We start from the raw sequence: 22,613 nt of genomic DNA, 5'->3' as shown, positions 1-22,613 counted from the left end.
CTGATAGCTCCATATTTCTCTTGGACTGGCCAGCCCAAAACTGGACACTCTGCTCCACTTGTAGCCTTACCAGTGCTGAGTTAAGGAGAAGGATCACCACCTTTGCTATGCTAGCAATGGTCTTTATGCAGAACAGCATACTGTTGGCCACCTTTGCCACAGAAAAGGGCACATTGCCAGCTCATGTTCAGCTTGCTGTTCAACAAGGTCTTCTGGTACTGCTCTGCAAAGCTGCATTCCGTCATGTACAGTTGCTTGGGGTTATTCGTGGTGCAGGACATAATGCTTTACTTTGAACTGCACGAGGTTTCAGTCATCCTCTTGAGGTCCATCTGAATGGCAGCACAGGCATTCTACTCAGTCTTGTGTCATCAGCAAACGTGCTGAGAATACCTTCTTCCCTGTCTTCCTGGTCATTAGTAAAGATGTTGATCAGTGTTGAAGCCAGTATATACTACTAGATACAATGCTTATTACTGGCCACCAACTACACTTTGTACCATTGATAACTGTTATATTTTTTGGCACCCTGATAGAAATGGCACTTCACCCCGAAAAAAAAAAAAAAAAAACCAAACCCAGAACTTTTGTAAGAGATGAAAATTCTTTTCTCAAACATTTAGTTTCTTTAGAGAGAAAAGGAGGTGTGAGTGTGTGAGATTGACATAAAGGAAAATAATGTATCTGTGCATGCAAGTGAAAATTTTTGCACAGAAAGTGTGCATTATCACAGTGTTAAATATCACAGTATAAAAGACTTCTGTGTCTTTTACTGGAATGCTGCATTTAGGAAATATCTAATATTTGTAGTTCTTATCTTTAGTAGAAACTAATGGCTGTGCAATTAGAACTAGATCATGCTGCTAAACACCCAAGCTATAGACATCTGCAGGAACAGAGAGGCTTGCCCATCCTCAATGAACAAAGTTGTGGAGTGCTGGGGCAAGTTATGAAAGCCTGTGGAATTGCCAGATAATGTGTGACTGTTCTTTAGTTACCAGATTCAGTGTCTTTTTTTTTTTTTTTTTTTACTAGATGTCTTTTAGAAATAGCTAATTTGCTTTGAAAAGTCTTTACCAATGAACTGCTACATTAGCACATACAACTCAAAGAGTATTTTTTTTTTTAAGTCATAGATCTGATTCTTGTGACATTTAAATTGTATTATCATTTATTGTATTGATTGCAGTATTGAATTTTAGCATGATACACCCCATTGTGACAAACTGGTTTATTTTCCCAAACAAATCAATATTAGAGGAATAAGATTAGGAGTGATTGGTGGCAGTACGTAGTAGTCTCTTCTGTGATCTCTGAATTGTAAGACGATCTTCTTCAGTTGTGTACTGTTTCCTTTCACATGTGAGATGTTAAAATAGAATTCTTAAACATTTTAGACCAGAAATAGTTATCTTTTCCTGAAATATTTACAGTTTTAAGTTGGGGGGTTTGTTTCCTTACGACCTGACACACAGCTTTTGAAGAAATTGTTTCATTACAAATAAATGTTCAGGTAAATTTTCTGAAAACGTGCTTCACGTTTGATATTTTGAGCTATGATCTTGCTGAAAAGACAGGCTGCTTTTGTGTGGTGATTCCTCTATAATTCAGAGTTTCTTTTTGGTCAACTTTTTCCACAGAGAATATGACAACTTAGTCTTTCAACAGTATAACAAAAGGTTATACTACAGTTGGCCATAATTTTGTATTTCTTTATTTAGGAATAATACAACTTCTTAGTATTGTACCAGTATTTTTTCTTGCTGCTTTAATGATAATTTTTAATATAGGAGTCTGATTAGCTATAAGAATTCTCTGATGTACGTGTATTCCTGTGAACAGCTATGGATCTTAATTAACACTAAGTTGTTTTCAGTAGAACTCCTCAGACTGTAGTTATATTAATAACCACAGACTTGTATGTAAAGTAGGTGTGGGAGGGCAAGGCAGTTTACAGATAGTGTCTCTGCTGTGCAGAAGGGGGAATGTATTTTCAACATCTTAATTTGCAAACATGAGTAGAAGCTGAGGAAGGGTGAGTCACTGACTCATTCTGTGTTTGTCAGGCTCTGTGGCTATGCTTCTGTATGAAGGCTGGATCTTCATATCTTTTTCAGATGGAAGTGGAAAAACAACTAAAACTATTCTTCCAACGATCAACATATCATTAGTTTATTGACTTTGGATATTCATGTTGCTAGATTAATACCGAAAACTCAGGAGATGGGAGTTGTGTGCATTTCTGCATGGAAGAGGCAAAAATATTGTGCAGCTATCCTCTAAGTGGCCTTTTTTATTTTTTTTTCTCAAGATGTGGCTTGTTTACTACTCTCTACAAACCTTCATTTTCCAAAGCTGCTTAAACATTTCACTTTTGATAAAAAGTCTGTGCTTGATGTTTACTGTGATTGTCAAAGGAGTAGACTGTAATGGGGCAAAATGTAAGGAAGTGCATGCCACTTCAGTCCTGTGCTACAATGTACTTAAGCTGTCCCTGGTCTGCTGTTTGTTGTCTAAAAATCTGTGGCTTTGGTGCCATCATTTTTAATGTACTCTGTCATTGAGAAAGCTTTATTACAGAAACGCTCGTCAGTAAAATGGTAAGTTTTGTTTGTGTTCTCTATTTACATAATAGTCTTGAAGAAAAATCTAAATGGGAACTGTGCAAACCTGAAATATCTTTCCTGTCTCTTGAATATTTGAATAATTCCTTCAATGTCCTACTAATTCACATATCTGTTAAAAGAACTTGACTTACGAGGAGTTATTAGCACAGGACAAGTATATTTTTGCCTTCATTACAGCACTGCTGAAACATACCATATTTATTCAGTTTCTCTCAATATGCTGATTAAATTCAATTAATTTAGGAGATGACTTGTAAGTTTTTGTACCACTTAACAGTCAGTCTGTGCTTTTAGGTGATTGGCTTAAATTTATGCATTTAATGAGAAACATGGTATCAAAATGCAGAAAAACACTTCATGCTTTTCACAAACTAAACCAAATTCTTCTGTTTTAATCTTTCAGCTCCAGTGTGCTTTCAAATCTGTTGTAAATCCTTATAAAAATAACATGGTTTTTGTAACAAACTGACACATCTCTGACTATAACTGCTAATAGGCAAGAGTGTAGTACACTTATCAACAGGAGTGTAAGCTTTAATGAACTAGTGTTGCATGAAGCCAATACTCTTAACTTGGTGTGTGACCCTGTCATATAGCAAGCGTCATTATGAGGCAAGAACTTGGAAATGTCATAAACCTACTGTAATAAATACAATTAATAGTGTACATAGAACAATGGCATTAAGTACATTTCTATCAAAAAGAATTCTTAATGAACAGGAAGTGGACATCATAAAGTGGTGGCAGGAGGGTTGTATCTAATCTGAATTACTGAGTGACCTAGGAAGCTTGCTCAGAGGGATTAACGAATAATTATGTTAATATGCAATTATCACCTCATTTCTTCTGTAGTAACCTCAAGATGTAGTGTGGTAAGGGTGTTATAGCAAGTGCTGATAGTTTGCAAAAATACTGATGTTCAAGATTTTTGAGACAATAAAATTAGCTTCAGGCGTTCAAATTGTGATCTGTCAGCTTGAAGATGGGTCTGACCTTACACTTTTTTAATGCTTACTCTGTCTGGCCACAGGCAATCATATCTACAGAACTCATTATGATTTCAGATGCTGATATTTTGTTACGGAAAAAAACACTAAAAAATAGGTACATTTAAAAATAATTAAATAGGAGTGGGATGTGGCTTAGTTGGCTAAACAATTGGTTGGGTTTTACTTATCAATGTGAAGTAATTTCTATATATGTATCACGTAAACCAGGAGTAACACTGTTAACTACACTGCAGTCATTCTAGGATTAACTGAAATAATTGTACATAATTTGCCCTGGTCTTTTAGATAGTGTGTTTCGAAGGTATAAGCCTGGGATTGTGTATACGGATAAGCTTTTTGAACATTGCTGTTTTTTTACGCTTATCTCCTAGGTATATTGCACTCTGTGCTTAAAACCAAGTTACCTGTATAATGCTTGCTCTGGTAGAGGATATAACAAGCACTATTTGCATCAAGTTTAAAATTTGATCTCAATGTTTAATTTTTAATTTCCCAAATATACTAAGTAAGGATTAATGATTGTATTTTGCCATAAATAATTTTGTGTTTCTGATATGCTATAGAGAAGAACTTTTAAAACTGTGATGGATATATGCAAAGAATATTGTATAGCCTTGGTTATATCTTAGTTTTTACAATGATGGACTTTCTAAAATTTTTGGGATTTTTTCCCCCAGAGTGTTCAGATTAGGAAATGGGTTTTTTTGGGTGTTATACTTCCTGAATAGTTCCTGAAGTTAGATGATAACGTTTCCTCAAAAAAGGATGGCATTATGTGGAATGTTTTCTCACGTGTCAAGTTAAACCTGTCATTGTTACTGCATAAATTTCTGTATGTGGAGTAGATAATGTAAATGAGGTATCGCATCTTGACTCAGTGTCATCACAAGACTCTAAATTACTGTGATTTTAAAAGATATTGTATATGTTTTGTTTAATATAGTGCTGTTTAAATTGCTTCTTGTCCTGCACATAAAATAGTGAATTGTACCACCCTGATAGCTGGAAAAAAGTGTGATAATTAGCAGAAAATTATTAAAATATAACAGTGATGTTATTGATACAGTAAGCATTTCACGCTTGATTAGAAGACCAAAATCTGTAGGGACAGCTGTATTACCATAGAAGACTTCTAATCAGATCCATATGGAATAGTTCATAATCTTCATAAATACACTATATGAACAAGAGTCTCCTACATTATTGCACAATGTCATGTTTTGGATATTGTTCATGATAACTCTGAAGAGAGTATTGGTTTAAAGGTGATCATATGGGGCCCTGCCCACCTTTTTAACTTAAGCTTTAATACTAATATTTAGTGTCAGTATGGTCTTGTAAAGAGCGACAAGGGTTTGCCTTCATCACATAAACCTGTGAAAAGTTTTCTGGAGCCATACTGATAATGAGGATGGCAGTCTCCAAGCCAGCATGATATTCTCAGTTTCTTCCCACTGTTCAGGGAGTACCAATGAAGTCACTTTAAATGGGAAGCATCTATTTTTCCTCTGAACCTCAGACACCAGAACAGATGGGTGGAACTTGGAACATGGAAGGTTTTACCTCAGAGGTGGTAACAGTGAAGCCGCTCATTATCGCTGAATTTACCACTTTGTTAGCAACATTGCTTCCTGTTGAGAAAAGCTAATACAGGCTCTCAAATTGACTGAGCATACGTTTGACTACCTCTGCAGTAGCAAAACAAGGAAAATGCACATCTGAGGCAAAATTGGCTTACTAAATTTCTTCTAAACTTTTTGTGAAGATTTTTATACTCTGCAGCCTGATATCGTATGAAGCTTACTTTATTCAGTTGTAATTGTTGGAGCTGTTGCGCATCCTTGTAGATTTCACATAATTTACTTTTGCATTCTTGCTTCTTAGTATGTGTTTGCACTGTGTCTCCTGCTGGGTGGTGCATTATCACCGTTTTAGGGTGATAGATTTGAATGTGATCTTATTGGAAGTTTTTATTGTGGTGGAAAATGACCCATCTCAAAACAGCAAAGAAATGCAAAAATCTAAGAAATGGGAAAATGAGAAACTGGAGTGTCTAGTAGAACATTTGCTTAAAGGTATGTTGCAGATAAATAATACAACCAAATATTTCATAGACTTTGAACGTGCTCACATGAATGTTGTTGTGTTTGTAAATGAGGTAGTTCAATGAGTGAGTAGCAACAAATATTTTTTAAATTGCAACATAAAATCATAGCATCATAGAATCAGTCAGGGTTGGAAGGGACCATCTTTTCATTATATTTCTATTCCAGATATAGTTACTATATTTTCAAAATAGTAAATAACTCATTTTGTAAATAAATCATAGTCTGATTTTTTTAAAAGTTAAAAGAGGCTAAAGTATTTTTTCTTTTGCTGATTTTAAACAAAACAGAATTTCCATGGGACCATAGCTAACTTTGAGTTGTGTGGATAGCTGTCATAAGATTGAATTGAAAAACTAGTAGAAATGCTGGACTTACTTTAGTGTGTAATGTATAAAGATGAAAGGAGTGTTTAACCAGGTTGTTCTCTCTCCTTAGGAAAAAAGAATGTCAAGAGTGGTCTTTCTTGATTTCGATGAAGGACCATTGCAGGGAGCCATGGATATTAGTTGTGAGTTAAAACATTATAATTCAAAGAGTCAAAGTAATGATTCCTTTTAACTCTAATCAAAGTGTTAATTAGTTAGTGAAACTAAGCATATGATGGTAGAAATCAAGTACCCCAAAAGATCAAAGTGAATAGTACTCTTTAAGGGTATAATATGTGATTTCTGTAAAATATGGATAGATATTTCTGGCTTCTAGATGGGTATTTAATGCCTTGTGCTTACTGTATTGTGAGGACTTCTTATATAAGAAATAAATGCCAGGGGGACTTGAGTTCACACTCCTGTTTATTACATGCCAATTTTCATGTGTAGCCAACTTCTCATGCTTACTAAGCATTGAGCATGACTGGGTGTGATTTTGTGTATGAAAGAAAGTAATTTGTAAAAGATATTTCTGTACACAAGGCCTCCTAGAAGCAATTGCTATGTAGTAGTTCTCTGTACTAGTAGATACTGTTATTGTTACGTTCTGGATTCAACATGGTGATTTCCTCTGGTAGGTAAATCCTAAGTTTTTTTTTTTTCCTAATTGTAAGGCTTTTTCCAGTTTTGAGAAGGTGCTACTTTATTTGCTCATCATTTATAATAAACTTATAAGCATGATCTGATTTATTTATTTTAAAGCAAGGAGAGTCCTTTTGTAAGAAGGGAATGGAAGACATTTAATTTTTTCAATTAATTTGAACCTTTGCTATATCTTATCAGATGTTGTATCTTCTCCTTTAATAGCAGTATAAACACTTCTGCAGGCTTCTGTGTAGCATCACGTCAGTTGTATACAAACACTCTGAAAGAAGTGCTACCTTGAGATAGGTGAAGATTATTTTAGTTTCCTTGGTGCTTAAAGGAAAATACGGTTGCTGGTTTGGTTGGTTTTTTTCCTTGAAAACAAATGAAAACGAACAGCAACAACCAAACATTGAAGTGACTAGCAAGATGTCTGAGTAGCCTTTACTCCTGACTTGTTTCACTTCTAGAAAACAACTAAGAGTAAACTCTGTTTATGTACATGTAGAATGTATTTGCACAGGTTTTAACAACCTGTGCAGATTTCTCCCATCTCCCTTGCATGTAGGTTGTCAGGCTTTTGTTGAACTGAGATACTGGGATTTTTGCTGTATTACTACAGCATAGCAAAAGAGCCTGTGTTTTTAAATTGGTTCATTGATTAAACATGTCTTGAACATTCAAGAAATATGTTTTGAACTTGTTAAAAATCTGGTTTTAGGTTCCTATGTGAAGGGTGATTTTGAAGGAAGTTGTAAATTCAAATTATCATTTTTTCCATGATTGCCTGATTATTTTCTTGTTTTCTTTTCAGTATAAATGTACTTAATGGACAGACCAGCAATATGGATGATTTAGAGAGAAATACTGAAGTCATTGGTGCTAAAGAAGAAGAGGAAATCCTTTCTGATGATAATTTCATATCTGAGGAAGAAGGTGGCATTCCTAAACCACAAGAGAGCGATGCGTCATTTCAGACAAACAATACATTGACTCTGCCTGAGGAGCTATCAAGGGACAGATCTGAAAAAGCTTTAAGTGGAGGCCAGACTTCTCTATTTATACACACTGGTGCTCCTCCTGTTTCTAGCGAAGACTTTATCTCATCTAGAGGAACTGCTGTTAATGGACCAGTTTCACACTCCGCCTCAACTAAGACTTCCATTATGAGTAAAGGCAGCGTTTCATTAGCCACCGGACAGCCTGTAGGTCATCACACAGATTCCTGCTCGACTTTAACAGTGGTTCATGATCTTCAGCTGCCTGCAAAGAGTACAACACAGAAATCAAATCAGCAGCACCAAGTTTTATTTTTGTTACCCGATGTAGCACATGCTAAGAGCCTGACTCATTCCATTAAAAATCTACCTACCTCTTCTTCAGTTGGTTGTGATTCACAGAAATCAGTAGGAAATAGTGTAGATAGCACTTTAGTAAGCCCTGTAGAAGTCTGTGAGGATGAGAAAAACTTGCTAGTAAAAGATGATTGTGTCGATACATTAACAGGCATTTCCTCAGGTACAGGTGGTTTCAGATCAGGATGTGATCCCAGCTGGGACAGACAAAAAGAGTTCATCCAGTTCCTTATGACAAATGAAGAAACAGTAGAGAATTCTCCTGTTCACTGTAAAGTAGGCTCAGAAAAAAAGCGAAAAAGGAAGATGGATGTTAGTAAAATAACACGTTATACTGAGGACTGTTTTGATGATAGCAGTTGTAAATCAAAACTATTAAATGTTGACTTCCTAGAGCAGAATGAGGACCTACAAATAGAACCACAAAAATACTTGCTGAGTAAAGTGAAGCCTGAATCTGCAGATGAGGAGCTGGAAGCTGTTGATGCTATCCAGCAGCTCATTTATAGTCCTACTAGTAACTGTGCAGAAGATACTTCTCCTGTTCACACTTTTCTTTCCAACACTTTAAAAAATAAATGTGAACAGAATGATTCAGAATCACCATCTACTTTTAATACTGATGAACCATCATTTTATCCCTGTACAAAGTGCAATGTGAATTTTAGGGAGAAGAAACATCTGCATAGGCATATGATGTACCATTTGGATGGAAACAGTCATTTCCGACATCTTAATGTCCCCAGACCCTATGCGTGTAGGGAATGTGGAAGGACATTTCGAGATCGTAATTCACTTCTTAAACATATGATAATCCACCAAGAAAGAAGGCAGAAACTGATGGAAGAAATACGTGAGCTGAAAGAACTTCAGGATGAGGGTAGGAGTGCACGGTTACAGTGCCCACAGTGTGTATTTGGTACCAATTGTCCCAAAACGTTTGTGCAGCATGCAAAGACCCATGAAAAAGATAAAAGATATTATTGCTGTGAAGAGTGCAATTTCATGGCTGTGACAGAAAATGAACTGGAATGCCATCGAGGGATTGCTCATGGGGCAGTAGTCAAATGCTCAATTCTTGGTGGTGACATGTCCCAGAGGAAAACACAGAAAAAAGCATCCTTGAAAAATCCGTATTTAGGATCCTCAAAAAAGTCATCAACATATATGTGTAAGATGTGTCCCTTTACTACTTCAGCTAGAAGCATTTTAAAAAAACACATGGAATATTTGCACCCAGCATCATGCATTGATCCCTTTGGTAGCCGTCTTAGACTAGAAAAAAGAAAAAGCAGGATGATAGAAGAATCTTTAGCATTTGGTAGCAGGACAAAACAGTTGATGAAACAATCTTCTACTTTTCCAAAGAACTCTGTTTTAAAGCAGGACGTAAAAAGATCGTTTGGCTCTACTTCACAGTCCAGTAGCTTCGCAAAACTTCATAAGAAACCCTACAGGATACAGAAGGCTCGGAAAAGCGTTTCACAGTCATCTGTAAGTGTATGCAATCTAAATTCTACAAACAAGACCTTTTTAATTAGAAATAGCATTGACCAGAAGCCTAAATGCTTTCATCAAGCAGCAAAGCAGAAAGCTAGTGTCAAAAAAAAGCAGTAATTATTTATATATACACAAATATGAAAACTACAGTGTGATTTTAAAAATCTAGTGACTCTTACCCTTTGCATTTAAAAAAGGAAGGGTCCAAATCAGTTCTTTACATTTATTTTCTTCATCATTAGTCCCCATAATAATTGTTTTCTCATTGATTCAAATAATGGTTGCAAAAGGGCAGAAGGCTGTAAAGATCATAGGCATGTAGCTGTAAAAAGATTGGTTAAAGAATCCAGGAGGGAAGGCTCTGTTACAGGAGATTATTTGGATTGCTATCCAGATTTTCTGCATAAAATGACTGTTGTTGTTTTACAGAAACTAAACTCTGCTGAAAAAAAAGACAGCTACGAAACGGAGGATGAAAGTTCATGGGATAATGTTGAACTATGTGATTACACTACACAGTCTATGGAGGATGAATCTTACAGTGATATTAATCAGGAGCATGTAAACCTATTCCCTATATTCAAAGGTAAAATGGAAGATCATGAAGCTGGTGATAAATCTTCACTTAGTTATGAGCAGAATGATGGCTTTTATTTTGAGTATTATGAAGATGCCGAGGGTAGTAACTTCCTGCATGATTTGCATGATCCTCAGAATTTGGAGAATGTAGGATCAGCATTGCCAAAGCATAATTCAGTTTTCCATTGGACTGATTTGTCGCTTGAAAAGAAGTCCTGCCCATACTGTCCAGCAACCTTTGAAACAGGTGTTGGATTGTCCAATCATGTCAGAGGACATCTTCACAGAGCTGGACTAAGCTATGAAGCCCGTCATGTTGTTTCGCCAGAACAGATAGCAACAAGTGATAAAATGCAACATTTTAAAAGAACTGGAACAGGGACTCCTGTTAAACGTGTTAGAAAAGGTAAGGTGTTTTTTCTGTGGTGGTTTGTTTCTTTTTTTGATTGGGGTATAAAGTAATGGGGGTGAAGGGATTTACTGAGCATTAAACAAGACTTGCTCTATCTTGGTAAAGACTCTCCTTGTGATTCAATATTGTTATGTATAGCTGTATATAATTGTCTAAAAACATGATAATTATTTTCTTTGTAGCAATTGAAAAATCTGAAACTTCCTCTGAGCATACATGTCAGCTCTGTGGAGGCTGGTTCGATACTAAAATTGGATTGTCTAATCATGTGCGAGGACACCTGAAGAGGCTTGGCAAAACCAAGTGGGATGCACACAAGTCTCCGATCTGTGTTCTGAACGAGATGATGCAAAATGAAGAGAAGTATGAAAAAATCCTAAAGGCTTTGAACAGTCGTCGCATTATTCCCAGACCGTTTGTTGCTCAGAAATTTGCATCAAATGATGACTTTTTGTCTCAGAATGTTATACCTCTTGAAGCATACCATAATGGCCTAAAGACTGAAGATACATCTGTGTCTGCATCAGAGGAAGAAGGGCTGAGTTTCCTAAGTGAATGTGATGCAACAAGATCAGTACTACATTCAAGAAAAAAAAATCAGTCACTTACACTGATAGAACTCCTGAAAAATAAAAGGTTAGGAGAAGAAAGGAATCCTGTTATATCTCCTCAAAAGATTCATAATCAAACTGCAAGAAAGAGGTTTGTTCAGAAATGTGTTCTTCCATTAAATGAAGACAGTCCATTGATGTATCAACCACAAAAAATGGACTTGACTATGCAGTCAGGTAAGAAGATGTTTGTAGCTGTCTTGGCAACATTTCCAAAGAATCTTTTAATTCATAGAATATGTACAAATGCAGAGTATTTTATTTGGGGTTCATTTAATTCTTGTTTCATTTCCAGAGGACACTGACTGCAAGAAGTAGCACATCAAATTTCTCTTAACACGTTTTTCCTAATGTGAAAAAAACAAAACAAAACTGAGGGGTTTTTGTATGGAACATCATTCCTGCTCTGCATATGCTTGGGCATACAAATCCAAAGCAAACACAAAATGAGCCTCAATAAGGAAGAAGACACATCCTGCTGTAATGAATTGAAATGTCCATGTATATTTGGTAGTCTAACAGTTCTGAAATGTTTGGGCTTGTAACCCTGGTTTTGGGAAATGCTTCATTTAAATCTCTGAGGTTTGTGCAAAGTAGCATTTACTCAAACTAACAGAACTGTTGATACCATTATAAATGCATAATATTCCAAACTGGTGGATCACTGTCAACAATTGTGATGGTTTTAGGCAAATGTACTCTTACAACATAGATAAATTCTTGTTTGTTTCAAAACTGTGGCTGCTGTGAGAAATGCTTGCTTAGGGCCTGTCTGTCCTGAGTGAAGACCCGTACTAGTTCGAGCTTTGTTGGAATACAGTTGTAGACAGTTGGTTTCTAATGTACAACCCCTACCAGTATGGACAGAAATTGCCCCCCCCCCGCCACTGACAATTGTGCTAATGAAACAATCTATATCAGCTTCCCAAATACTGGGTATTCTAATAGAGCAGGGGTTTAGATTGATGTTTTTAACCTACTTGTCACATAACTGCTATGTCTAGTCTTGGGAGATTCTTACAACATCCTTTTTAATGTGTATATAGGGCTTGCATTTACCCCTTTCTTGTTTGGACACCACCTTATGATGCTGCAGGATTCTTTAGATTGAGGAGCAGGTTCTTAATTTTATAGCCCAACTTTATTTGGTTCTGTTGGTTTTCTTGTTATTAGCCAGTGCAGGTTAGTAAAACTGGCAGTGCCTAGTACTTTTCCACTTACATTCTTGTCTTCCTTTAAGCAAATAAAAACAACAACAATCCAGTGTGTTCAGAAGTTCTTTCAGGGGACTACAAAAGTGTGGCAATTAATTTCTTAACAAAGGTGGCTTTCTAAAATGACATAATGGAACCGAATTACATTTAGTGTCTTCTGGATAGCTGTGGTTGTCGTTTAAGAGAGGAGATTGCTTAATAAGGGAAGCATATCTTTGACAGACTTAATGATGTGAAAATGGTATGGAGTAGCTTGCCAAACCTGACATTGTGTATTGCTTTCTGGTTAGTGTATGCTGCTGTAGACTAGGTAGCACCTGTTGGGTTGTGATGAATAACCAGGTAAAAATAAACATTTGCTTGCATAGTACTAACGGTTATGGATGGGGGTCTGTAAGTCTGTGGCTGAGGCAGCAGAATTTGACAACTAATGCACTGTGCCAGTTGAGTTAATAAAAAAATATTTAACATCAAGTTGAAATTCTTCCGCTTTTCCTAAAAAGGCAAACAGTTCTAATTCTGGTTTTATTTTTTTAAAGTTTTTTACCAACCAGGTACTCTTCTGTAACTTGCCTGAGAAAACAGCATGTCTTCTGTGGGATGCTGTAGAATAGGATTCTCTTTCCTGCAAACAGAGGCTTTCCAACTGAGTAGTTTTAGCTTTTTAATTTATTCCTAATTTATTAGAAGAGAACTTAAAATATTAGTGGACCAAAACAATCTGTCTCTGTAAAACGAAGGGAAAACTTTATGGTGAAGTTGAGTAGAGAGTAAGTTATAATGGTGTTTTTGTCTGGTAAGTGAGGAGTTCAGTATTGTTTCACTGTTTTCCTGTGATAAATAGCATGTTGCTTTGTTGATCATTTATTTAACACAGATTTTAGCAAAAAACTTCAAATCATTAACTTTCATTATCAATTGCGCATCTAAAGTAATGAACAGAAAATGCACTGAACAATATGTTTTGTCTAACAGCTGTTCAGTGGTGTGTTTACCACCTTTTTCTCCGAGCCTTCAACAGCAGCCTAATTTAGTATCAAGCTCTTCAGTCTTATGGGTAAAACACTTTTAATTACTGCTTTGTCAACTAGACTTTTCAAATTCTCTTTATTGGCAATGTTGCAAGCTCTGAAATTTCTCAACAGAATTGTGCTATTCAAATTGCAGGATTGTATTTTGGGATTAGAGCTTCCATAATGTGGAGATCTGTAGGAACTTGATAGTAGATATTAAATGCAGAGTAGCCTAATGGGCTCAAGTTGCTTCCTTTCTGTTCTTTTTCAAATAACATGGTTTGGCTTAAAGCACTACGTGGAAAACTAATGACGGTTAACTTGGATCCTTCTAATATACTAAACAATGGCGTCAATGCAGTGAATATATTTTAAAGCATCTTTATTGCAGAAAACTTTTTACAACGCTTTGAGAATTTCATTTTTTGAAGAGAGAACTGGATTATAGTTTTCTTTTGAATGATAGGTATGCCTGTGAAGCTTAGAACGTGTGTGCATTGCAATACGACGTTTACAAGTGCTGTTAGCCTGTCCAACCACTTACGCGCTTATGCACGAAAGAAGAGTGCTGGACTTTTGACTGGGACAGGTATGTTTTGTTACAGATGTAAAAGCAAGTCTGTCTATGATACATTTCCCTCATCAGACTGGACAAAAGCATATGTTAATACAAAATAATTTTGAAGCTTCTTATAATAAGCAATTTATTTGCCATAAAACTTCAGCAACCTGTAAGAAAAGATATGTTGCTGTTGTCCACTCTCATGTCTGATTTTCATTCTTACTCATTTATTTTGGATCCAACACTTAAGGTATGTAAGCAAAACTAAGAGATGGTCTCTTAAATTCATTATCCTACAGTGTTGCAAATTCCAAACTAGCTAGTTGACCTTCTAATGAAGTGTTTAAAAGTGCCTCAAAAATGAGAGCAGGGAAAAAAAAATCCAAAGCCCCACAAAACCCAACAAGTAGTTTTTGCAATCTAGTACATATAATTATTAAGAATACTATAATTAAAATAGGAAAAGCAAGTGATTTTACAGTTTGTGTATTTATAGCAACATAGTGTATGTAGTTGGTTTCATTTCTTGTTTGGCTCATAACCCAAAAACTTCCTGGTCTGTCATGGAGTGAGTGTAGTACAGTATTTGGCAGTGATGCTAATGCTTCTATATTAAAATAAATTTAATTTTTAATTTCTTCTGTTACTCCGTATTTATACATATTTCCAGAGACCTGCAGTTTACTTGGCTGTAGGCAGTTTCTGACTTACTTGGATTATGGGTGACATTTGTGAGACTTTGTATGATCACCAGCAAATTAGGGAGCAGAGATGGTATATAGTGAGGAAAATTTGGAGATAGGAAGTCTGGAATATTCAGTTATTAAGAAGGGTAACCGTCAGCCTTCTGTGTCAATAAGCACAGACTTTCCTATAGTTCTTTGGAAAAATGTGTAATTCTTTTTATCTGCAGATATAAGTTGTTATGTTAGGAATGACAAACTGAGTTTCAGGTTTCTCTGCAGAAAGCTAAAAGCAATATTTTTACAAACTGGGCCTGTGACTGCCAGGTCTTATGATATGCTAAGTTAATGCTATAACAAAATAGATTTATCAGGAAGACAGTAGATAGAGTAATATCCAATGTGTGGGAGTATGTGCCTTTAGGTAGTGACTCTGGAAGTTTTCATGTTTACCTGGTAGAAAAGTGATAACAGTGAACTTCCTTTACCACTGCTGTGATTTGATATTACCCCTCTTGTGAGTTACTTTGCTGATATACCTGCTCATGAAATATTTTTCAATATCTAGATATTTAAATTGCACATTGAAATCCTAACAGTAATTCAACAGAGGAGACACTTTGGCAAACAGGATAGTATTCAAAGGTTGGATCCTGGACAAGCTTGTACCTCAGCTTCCCTTTTGCTAAATGGGAATAGTGAATATAGCTTATTAAGGTTCTTTCAGGAATTTTTGTTTTCTTTAAGAAACGTATTTTGCTACTGAAGTAGCACCATACTTGTCAGAACAGTTGTCACTTTCTTTAAGAGATCTGAAAGAAAACTCCTGAATCTTGTGTCACTGGACATAGATATTTGTTTAAAATTAGGTTAGAAAAAAGATGAGGTTAGAAGCAAAGCTTTGGGGAAAACAAACAAACAAAACAAAACCAGACCACCCCCACCTTTAAACAAACAAATAAAATCCTTAATTTCAGAATCTGGAGCTAAGCCAGGTAAATAGCCTGCAATGTGTGGATAAAGGTCTTTCACTTAAACCACTGACTTAGGCTTAAGTTGTAGCTACAGCTTTGTGCAACCCATGTATATCTATATCAACGGGGTTGTTACTGTTAGAACCGTTGTAACTCTGCAAAGTTTGAAAAATTTGCTTTATAAAATTTCAATCAAGCTCAGTGCAAGGCTTATAGACCAGAAAATGTACTTTTAAACAGAGGTTTTATTTGATATTCCACTTAAAAAGCTTTGTGAAGAGGTTTATTTTAATGCAAGGCTATACTATCACACATCAATTTTAAATTGTGCTATGAGTGTTGCTCTTCAGGACATCTCAGTTTTTCTTATTAAAAAATGGCTACCATTGAGAGCAATCTCAAGATGTGTGCAGCTTTGCTTCATCCTCGAACCTGTATGGAGACAACAAGGATGTATTTATACAGGTTCTTCAATGTGTTTTCATGAAGCCTTTATGCCTTCTAAAGAAAGCATAACTACTGAAATGTTGGTTGAATATTTCTCTCAGTTTCTTGCTGTAATTAAGTAATCATGTGTAAACATGAATGCCGTAATTCTTTTATTCAGCGTTTTTTATGGGAACTATCTGGGCATTACTGTTTAGTAAGAGAAGTACGTAATCTCTGCATGTCACTAAAGTGAGACCTTTGCTAGTACTATGTTACCTTGCCTGCTAGTTTTCTGCTCAGGTTTTGGGTTTGTCTGCATGTTTTTGATAGTATTATTGTATTGCTTTTCTAACAGATGCCCCACTTCAGTTAGCATTGTGATCAAATTTAGTTAAATCTTACCTTTTTTTTTCCCCCCAATGCAACTCGATAGTTTTAGCAGTATAATAACCATAGTTAAGCATAGTGACAAATATCGAGAATGGACTCAAGAAAAGCGTTCTAGAAGTGGCTGTTCAAAGTTAGTGTTTATTAAACTTAATTTGCGCCTATAGTTATGCCATTTGGATCCACTGCATAGCAAATGCTTGTTTGGGTTCTTTTGGATAGTCTCTTGCTTTTCTGTATTACTGCTTGTATGACGGTCTTCAGGTGTCTGATGGAACATTAATTTATTTTGTTATGCAGCTCAAGTTTTGAACACTCTAATGATTTGGTCACTCGTTTTGAGTAGATTTCCTTTTTGTACCTGTTTCAATTAATAGGAACACACAGGTATTTCTCAGAGCATGTGGTAACTTCTTTCTTCTAATAAGAACATTGCACAGACCTATGCAACATCTTCCAACTGCATCTCACTCTTCTTGCTACAGTTCTATATCCAGCTTCCTTTCTTCTCTCTAGGCCTCTCTTTCTCCCCAAAGTCTCTCAGTTCTCTCTTGAACCCTGACTTTTTATATCTTCTCTTTGAGGACTGTTCTCACATACTGTCTTACTGGCTATGATCTTCTGGGAATCAGCACTCTCTTCTTTATTTCTTGCTTCTGTAGATGGAAACTGCTTTTTCAGGAATTGGGGAGAGAACAATAAAATACCAAGCCAAGGAGTTTGGCCTTTGGGCCAACCGTATGACTGAGGTAGCAGTTCATGTGACCATTATGCTGCCAAATAATTTCTAATATTGCACTGTCAAAATTACAGCTTCAGGAAGTTTACTGAGGAAGCATATGTGGCTACAGCAGAAATTTGAGATCCACTGTGCTGTTACACTTAAAACTGATTGAGTGGCACAATGTGATAATTTTTAGTATCCTATAAAATCCTTCAAGGACCAAATTACTAGAGGCCTTTCTTTAATGCATTTTACTGTGCAGTAGTGATGAGGATAGGTAGCAAATGATTGAATTTTAAATATTAGTGAATACACAAGAAAGATGGTTGCTATTCTTTACTTTTTAATTGGCAGTGGGCTTAAGTGGTAAATTAGATCTATTTATGTATGAAATTATTCAACTTGTATTAGCTTAGGTATGCTATGACAAAAGTCATGAAGTCTGAATAAAGGCCTGCTATTCAGACTTCCTGAAGTGAGTATTCTGTGTTGGGGGGCATCAAGAAACAGAGTATGCCAATTAGCATAGATGTGCTTTTAATTTTGAACCTCAGATCAAATGGCATGGCATGAAGGACCTCTGACTGTGACATACCTAATTCATATTGTTTTAGGCATGCTCATTTTGGCCTCCTATCTCCTTCCACTTGTAGTCTGTCTTGATAAGTAGTCACAGCAGTTAAGGGTTTTTTATATGCAACCTTTTTTTACCTAGTATTTATTTTTCTGAATAGTATGTTCTGATACTGAATTTGAGTGCCTCAGGGAGATTCTTCTGAAGTTTGATTGTCTTTTGTTTTAAATGGGTTGTTTCCCTATCATGCTGTTTCAGGTTTGATGAAGTGGTGTAGATAGTCCTTTTCAAAAAGTTTTTGGAATAGCAACCAGGAAACACCAAGTGGTCGAACTTGAAGGAAGGAGGCTTCTTCCAAAAAGATTTGGGCCTTTATGGAGGATGAAAGATGGTAGTTTGAGAGTTGCCATAGCCACAAAGTAGGTGCTTAATGGTAGGTAGTTCCTGCCTTTCCCTGGCACTTTGCTGCTATAGCCATGGAGATTGCTAGACCTAAATTAATCTTGGTTTTTTACCAAAAACTGTGTACTTGCCGGGGAGATCATGCTTCTTTACAGTAAAGGCAGTAACTGAGTTTTAATCAGAACAAAGCGACCTTTTCTTACAGGTAAGGCAATGGTGTGTCTGTCTTAGTACTTGCAAGCACTTGTAAGCATCATATCAATGGAGTACTTAAGTGTGTGCATTTGACTTCATTTACATTTGCTACTGTCTGGATAGATGAAAATGAAATTAACATGACAGATAATGGTGTCTCTGATAACTCGTGTTGGAAATATGGTTTTCCATCAGCTTTACCTAGATGTTGACTCTCTCTGCTTTCCTGCTCCTTTGGAGTTCATTGGACTAACTTCAAAAATTGCTTTGTGCTGTCCAAAATATGAAGGACTAGGTTAAATGACAAAGGGAACAAAAAATACTCCTTGCAGAACACAGGGTTTGTAGTATTCTTAGTATTTTCTGTCTTTTGTAGCAGCTTCTTGCCTTAGGCAAATCTGTTTCCAGTCATAGCTAAATTACTCAGAATGTACTGAGTGATCTGAATTTTTTTCTTCATGTCTTTTACTGTGATATTTGCTGCTCTTTGTTTTGTAATTTACCTTTCCTAGAGCCTCCATCAAATGGCTTGGAGAGGATGCTCATTCTTTTGTTTCCTCATTCTTGGAAAAGGTGTCTTTCAAGGAAGTAGAAACTACCTCTCCTGTTACGCTGTGGCAGTTTTCTCTGTGTGTCGCTGCCTATTTGATTGCACAGTAGTTGAGGGGGGTCGGGGGTGTGTGTGTTCTTAGATTGCACACCTATGCATACACAAAACCATTAGGCTTCAGGAATTCTATTGCAGAAGACTGACTCCGTTCCAATAAGAAAGTGAAAGCTCTCTGAAATGCTTCGGACCTATGTGAGTAGAATCAAGTTTCTTGATGTTTGCCAACGTGAAGGAAATAAGCTAGTTCTTGTTTCAAATGTGTGTAGGCTTCTCTAGGAGGAGCCTGCTGTCTACTGCCTTTTTTTTTTCCCAACTCATATCAACAGACGTCAACTAACTGACATCAGATGCAACTCACGGATGTGTTTATATTTGGATAATACTGACTTCATTCCCCTCCCTCCTGTGAAATTCTGCGAAGCTTTTGCTGTAATAACTGCACCAGACAGGTTGGCCCTCATGCAAATACTTCTTTTCAGAGAATGATTGTCTAGGTTCAGTATTTTATCTCCTTACATTTCTGATGATGATGTTACTGATGTTTTGGTGTGCAAAATATTTATACTACTTCATAGTTCCTGTAGCCTGAAAGATAGCTTTTTTTTTCTTCCTAGTTATATGAAGACTATACTTTTAATGAGAGCATAAAGCATTAAGAACCCCTTACCTATTCACCTTTCCAGAAGTTCTCTTGGCCATTTCTATCTCTCTGTTACCTGCTACCTTTGAGTTACACCTTTATATCCATGCTGCTTTCCTTGTTCCTATCAGAAAAATGTGCTGTCTATCCTCATCTTCCTAAAGATGGTTTGACCCAGGATATGAAGGAAGTCTCTTTAGGTTGGTATCTGCTTTCTACTTGTTTGATTAGTTCTCTGGTACCTTCAAACCCCAGAAATTCATTCTGAGTTTTTTTTAGATACTGTAGGGATCTTTAAATTTGGGAATGGAACTGGGAAATGTCTGATGTATCTACAAGTTAAAAGTTTGGGTACATGTTAAAAGCTTCGAGAAGTGCTCATTTGGAGGAAGCAAGAAAAATGAAGGATGCAATTAAGATGGTGTGTTCTTTAAAACAGCATGTTGTACCTCACAAGATGATGTCTTCTGCTTCAGAATACTAAGATGTACTCTTGTGGTTTGTATTACAGGAGTCAAAACAGAGAAGTGTAACCATTTTTTTTTCCAGTTTTACTGTTAGCATTGCATTGTGCCTGTTGCTATCAACAGTACCACTTGTTACCATCCTTAAAGTTTCTGTGGAGTTCTAGTGTCAGTGTCTTGTTTTTTCGAATAGAGTGTAGCTAAATACACTTCTCAGTTCAAGCAGTCACAAACTTCTTGATTATTTTCTTGAGGTTTATCAGCTGTTTTCATCATAACAATATTAACTCAGTATAATCCCCTCATCCCCCAACTCTGCTTCTTAGAATCTGCCAGTTTTGTTATAGATTCCTATTACATCTATTATGGGAGGTACAGACCTCAGTGCTAACTGAATTCATTTGCTATGTGTTTCCTTTCATGCACATTATTTTCATATGTAGTTTCAAATGCTAAAACTCAGTTTTAAAAGTGGCCTTACCATCTCTGTTGTCTTAAAACCACCTCCCACTGCCAAGGATTAATGCATAATTTTGGTAAAATGCATTAGAATTCAGACAGGAGCAAGGGGAAAGCTTGTTTTTAAATTCCTAAAATAAAAGGATAAACTTCTGCCTTATGTTGAAAACAAATTGCAGGTGTTTTATTTCAACTAGAAACTCTTGATTGCATTAGCTGAAAGCTACAACTTTGTGAAGTTGTAACTGGTTGAACATGAGTGGTCTTACGTGGTGATATTTCAACTACAAAACAAGTTCGAGGATTTTGACAGCATTCTATACATGAAAGGGAATTTCCAGTGGTGCTTTGCTTCCATATGATTCTGCAGTAGGTTGGTAGGTGTTTGGTGATGCTGAAAGAACAGTTTAATGCTGAATGTCAATTATTTAGTCTTTTAAAGAACAAGCACTGTGCTACACTGCAAAAAAAAAAATACAACTTCATGTGTTTTGCATTTCTTTGAGCATGCTGTAATTGTTTTGGATTTACATTATAATTAAGTGTAAAATAACAAGTAGATTGCTTTTCACTATTACTATAGGGGATGTTTATTAAATATCTGTTTGGTTAACACTCCTTGAAATATCACTTTCACATGTCAAAATTTCTCTCTTCTTAGCTTTAGACTGTAAGCAAAAGAAGTCAAGGTCAAGATCTGGAAGCAAGAAAAAAATGCTGCAATTACCTCATAGTGCTGATGAAGTTTACATACTCAGATGCAGGTACATAGGATTTTTTTATTGAAATAACATATTCTTAAGAACTTGCTAATTTTAGTTAGAAGAAGATTTAATATTATATCCTGTAAACGGATTTGTGATTAAATGGAATGATAAGGGGAGAGAAGCAGTAGCCTATTTTCATTAATTTGAACAAGAGAATTTGAATTGGTCATACTCAGGTATTAGGTTGCCAACTGTTTCTCCAGCTAAAATCTTTGGTCATGTCCTTCAAAAGGAACCCTTTGTAAGAACAACAGATGTTATTACCAGTGTTAAAAATATAAGAGTGTAAGTTGCATAAACTGCAGAGTTTTACTAAGGTTTTAAACTAATTACTAAGGTTTTAAACATGTAGAAACAAACGTGTAAGAAAATTAAGACTTCCCACATAATATTTCTATATTATAATTTTTTCAGTAGATATATTTTGATGGAATAATTTTAATATTTGCGTAGGTTTTGTGGTCTGGTCTTTCGAGGACCTTTGTCTGTTCAAGAAGACTGGATAAAGCACTTGCAGCGACACATTGTTAACGCAAATCTTCCACGGACTGGAGCTGGCATGGTCGAAGTCACATCACTACTTAAAAAGCCTGCTTCAATTACTGAAACTTCATTTTCTTTACTGATGGCAGAAGCAGCATCATAGAACAAGGCAACATTTTCAATTTTAATTGGATGTAAATTTGAAATACTTTGTCATTTTTTAAAATAAATTGCTACACTAAATTATGTTTATAAATGCTAAAGACAAAAAAATAGAGGCAGTGGATTACAGTAACATCAAAATAAACTGAATACTTAAGTTACAGTAAGTAGTCTTTATATTTTATATAGAGTGGAAAATGTGTTTTTAAGGTTTATTATGTTTTTGTCAGTTACTGTGTTCACTATCAATACAAGACCATTACATGTATGGCAGCCATTTTTTAAATTGTTGCACATGGGTACTTAAAAGGCAAATTTTAATAAAACAAAGAAACCACGTTCTCTTCAGTGTTACCCAAATCAAGGCTCTGTTTATTCCAAAAAGAATTACATAGTAAAATAAGATATTATTCTATTTTGTTTGTATGTATGTAGTGTTTTGTATAATACCAAGAACTGCTAATACAATTTACTCAACTTAGGGCATTAAATACCATGTACTTCATAGTTCAAGAGACTGTTTCATTCAAATAGGGCAATTAGTACTATTCTATCTAGGTGTGTAAGTGTTTTTTTTAAAATCACATGAGGCTTTTTGTACTAAAAAGTGGAGGGAAACTTGTTTAAACAAATTTCTAAGATAAATATGTACATAA

At 35.8% G+C, this 22,613-nt stretch overlaps 1 protein-coding gene across 1 annotated transcript; it reads left to right on the top strand.

The window, feature by feature from the left end:
- The first annotated feature begins 6,204 nt into the window (after positions 1 to 6,204).
- Positions 6,205 to 22,164, top strand: ZNF644 (zinc finger protein 644). The gene is made up of 7 exons (XM_054383971.1): positions 6,205 to 6,253; positions 7,573 to 9,607; positions 10,043 to 10,598; positions 10,787 to 11,392; positions 13,909 to 14,031; positions 21,207 to 21,309; positions 21,766 to 22,164. Exons 2-7 carry the CDS (start codon positions 7,604 to 7,606, stop codon positions 21,956 to 21,958), a joined length of 3,585 nt encoding a protein of 1,194 aa, XP_054239946.1. The 5' UTR covers positions 6,205 to 6,253; positions 7,573 to 7,603; the 3' UTR covers positions 21,959 to 22,164.
- The last annotated feature ends 449 nt before the right edge of the window (positions 22,165 to 22,613 follow it).

The sequence above is a fragment of the Indicator indicator genome, chromosome 10 (genome assembly GCF_027791375.1).
Source record: "Indicator indicator isolate 239-I01 chromosome 10, UM_Iind_1.1, whole genome shotgun sequence".
Taxonomy (NCBI): Eukaryota; Metazoa; Chordata; class Aves; order Piciformes; family Indicatoridae; genus Indicator; species Indicator indicator.
This window is presented reverse-complemented; position numbering and strand designations above follow the sequence as displayed.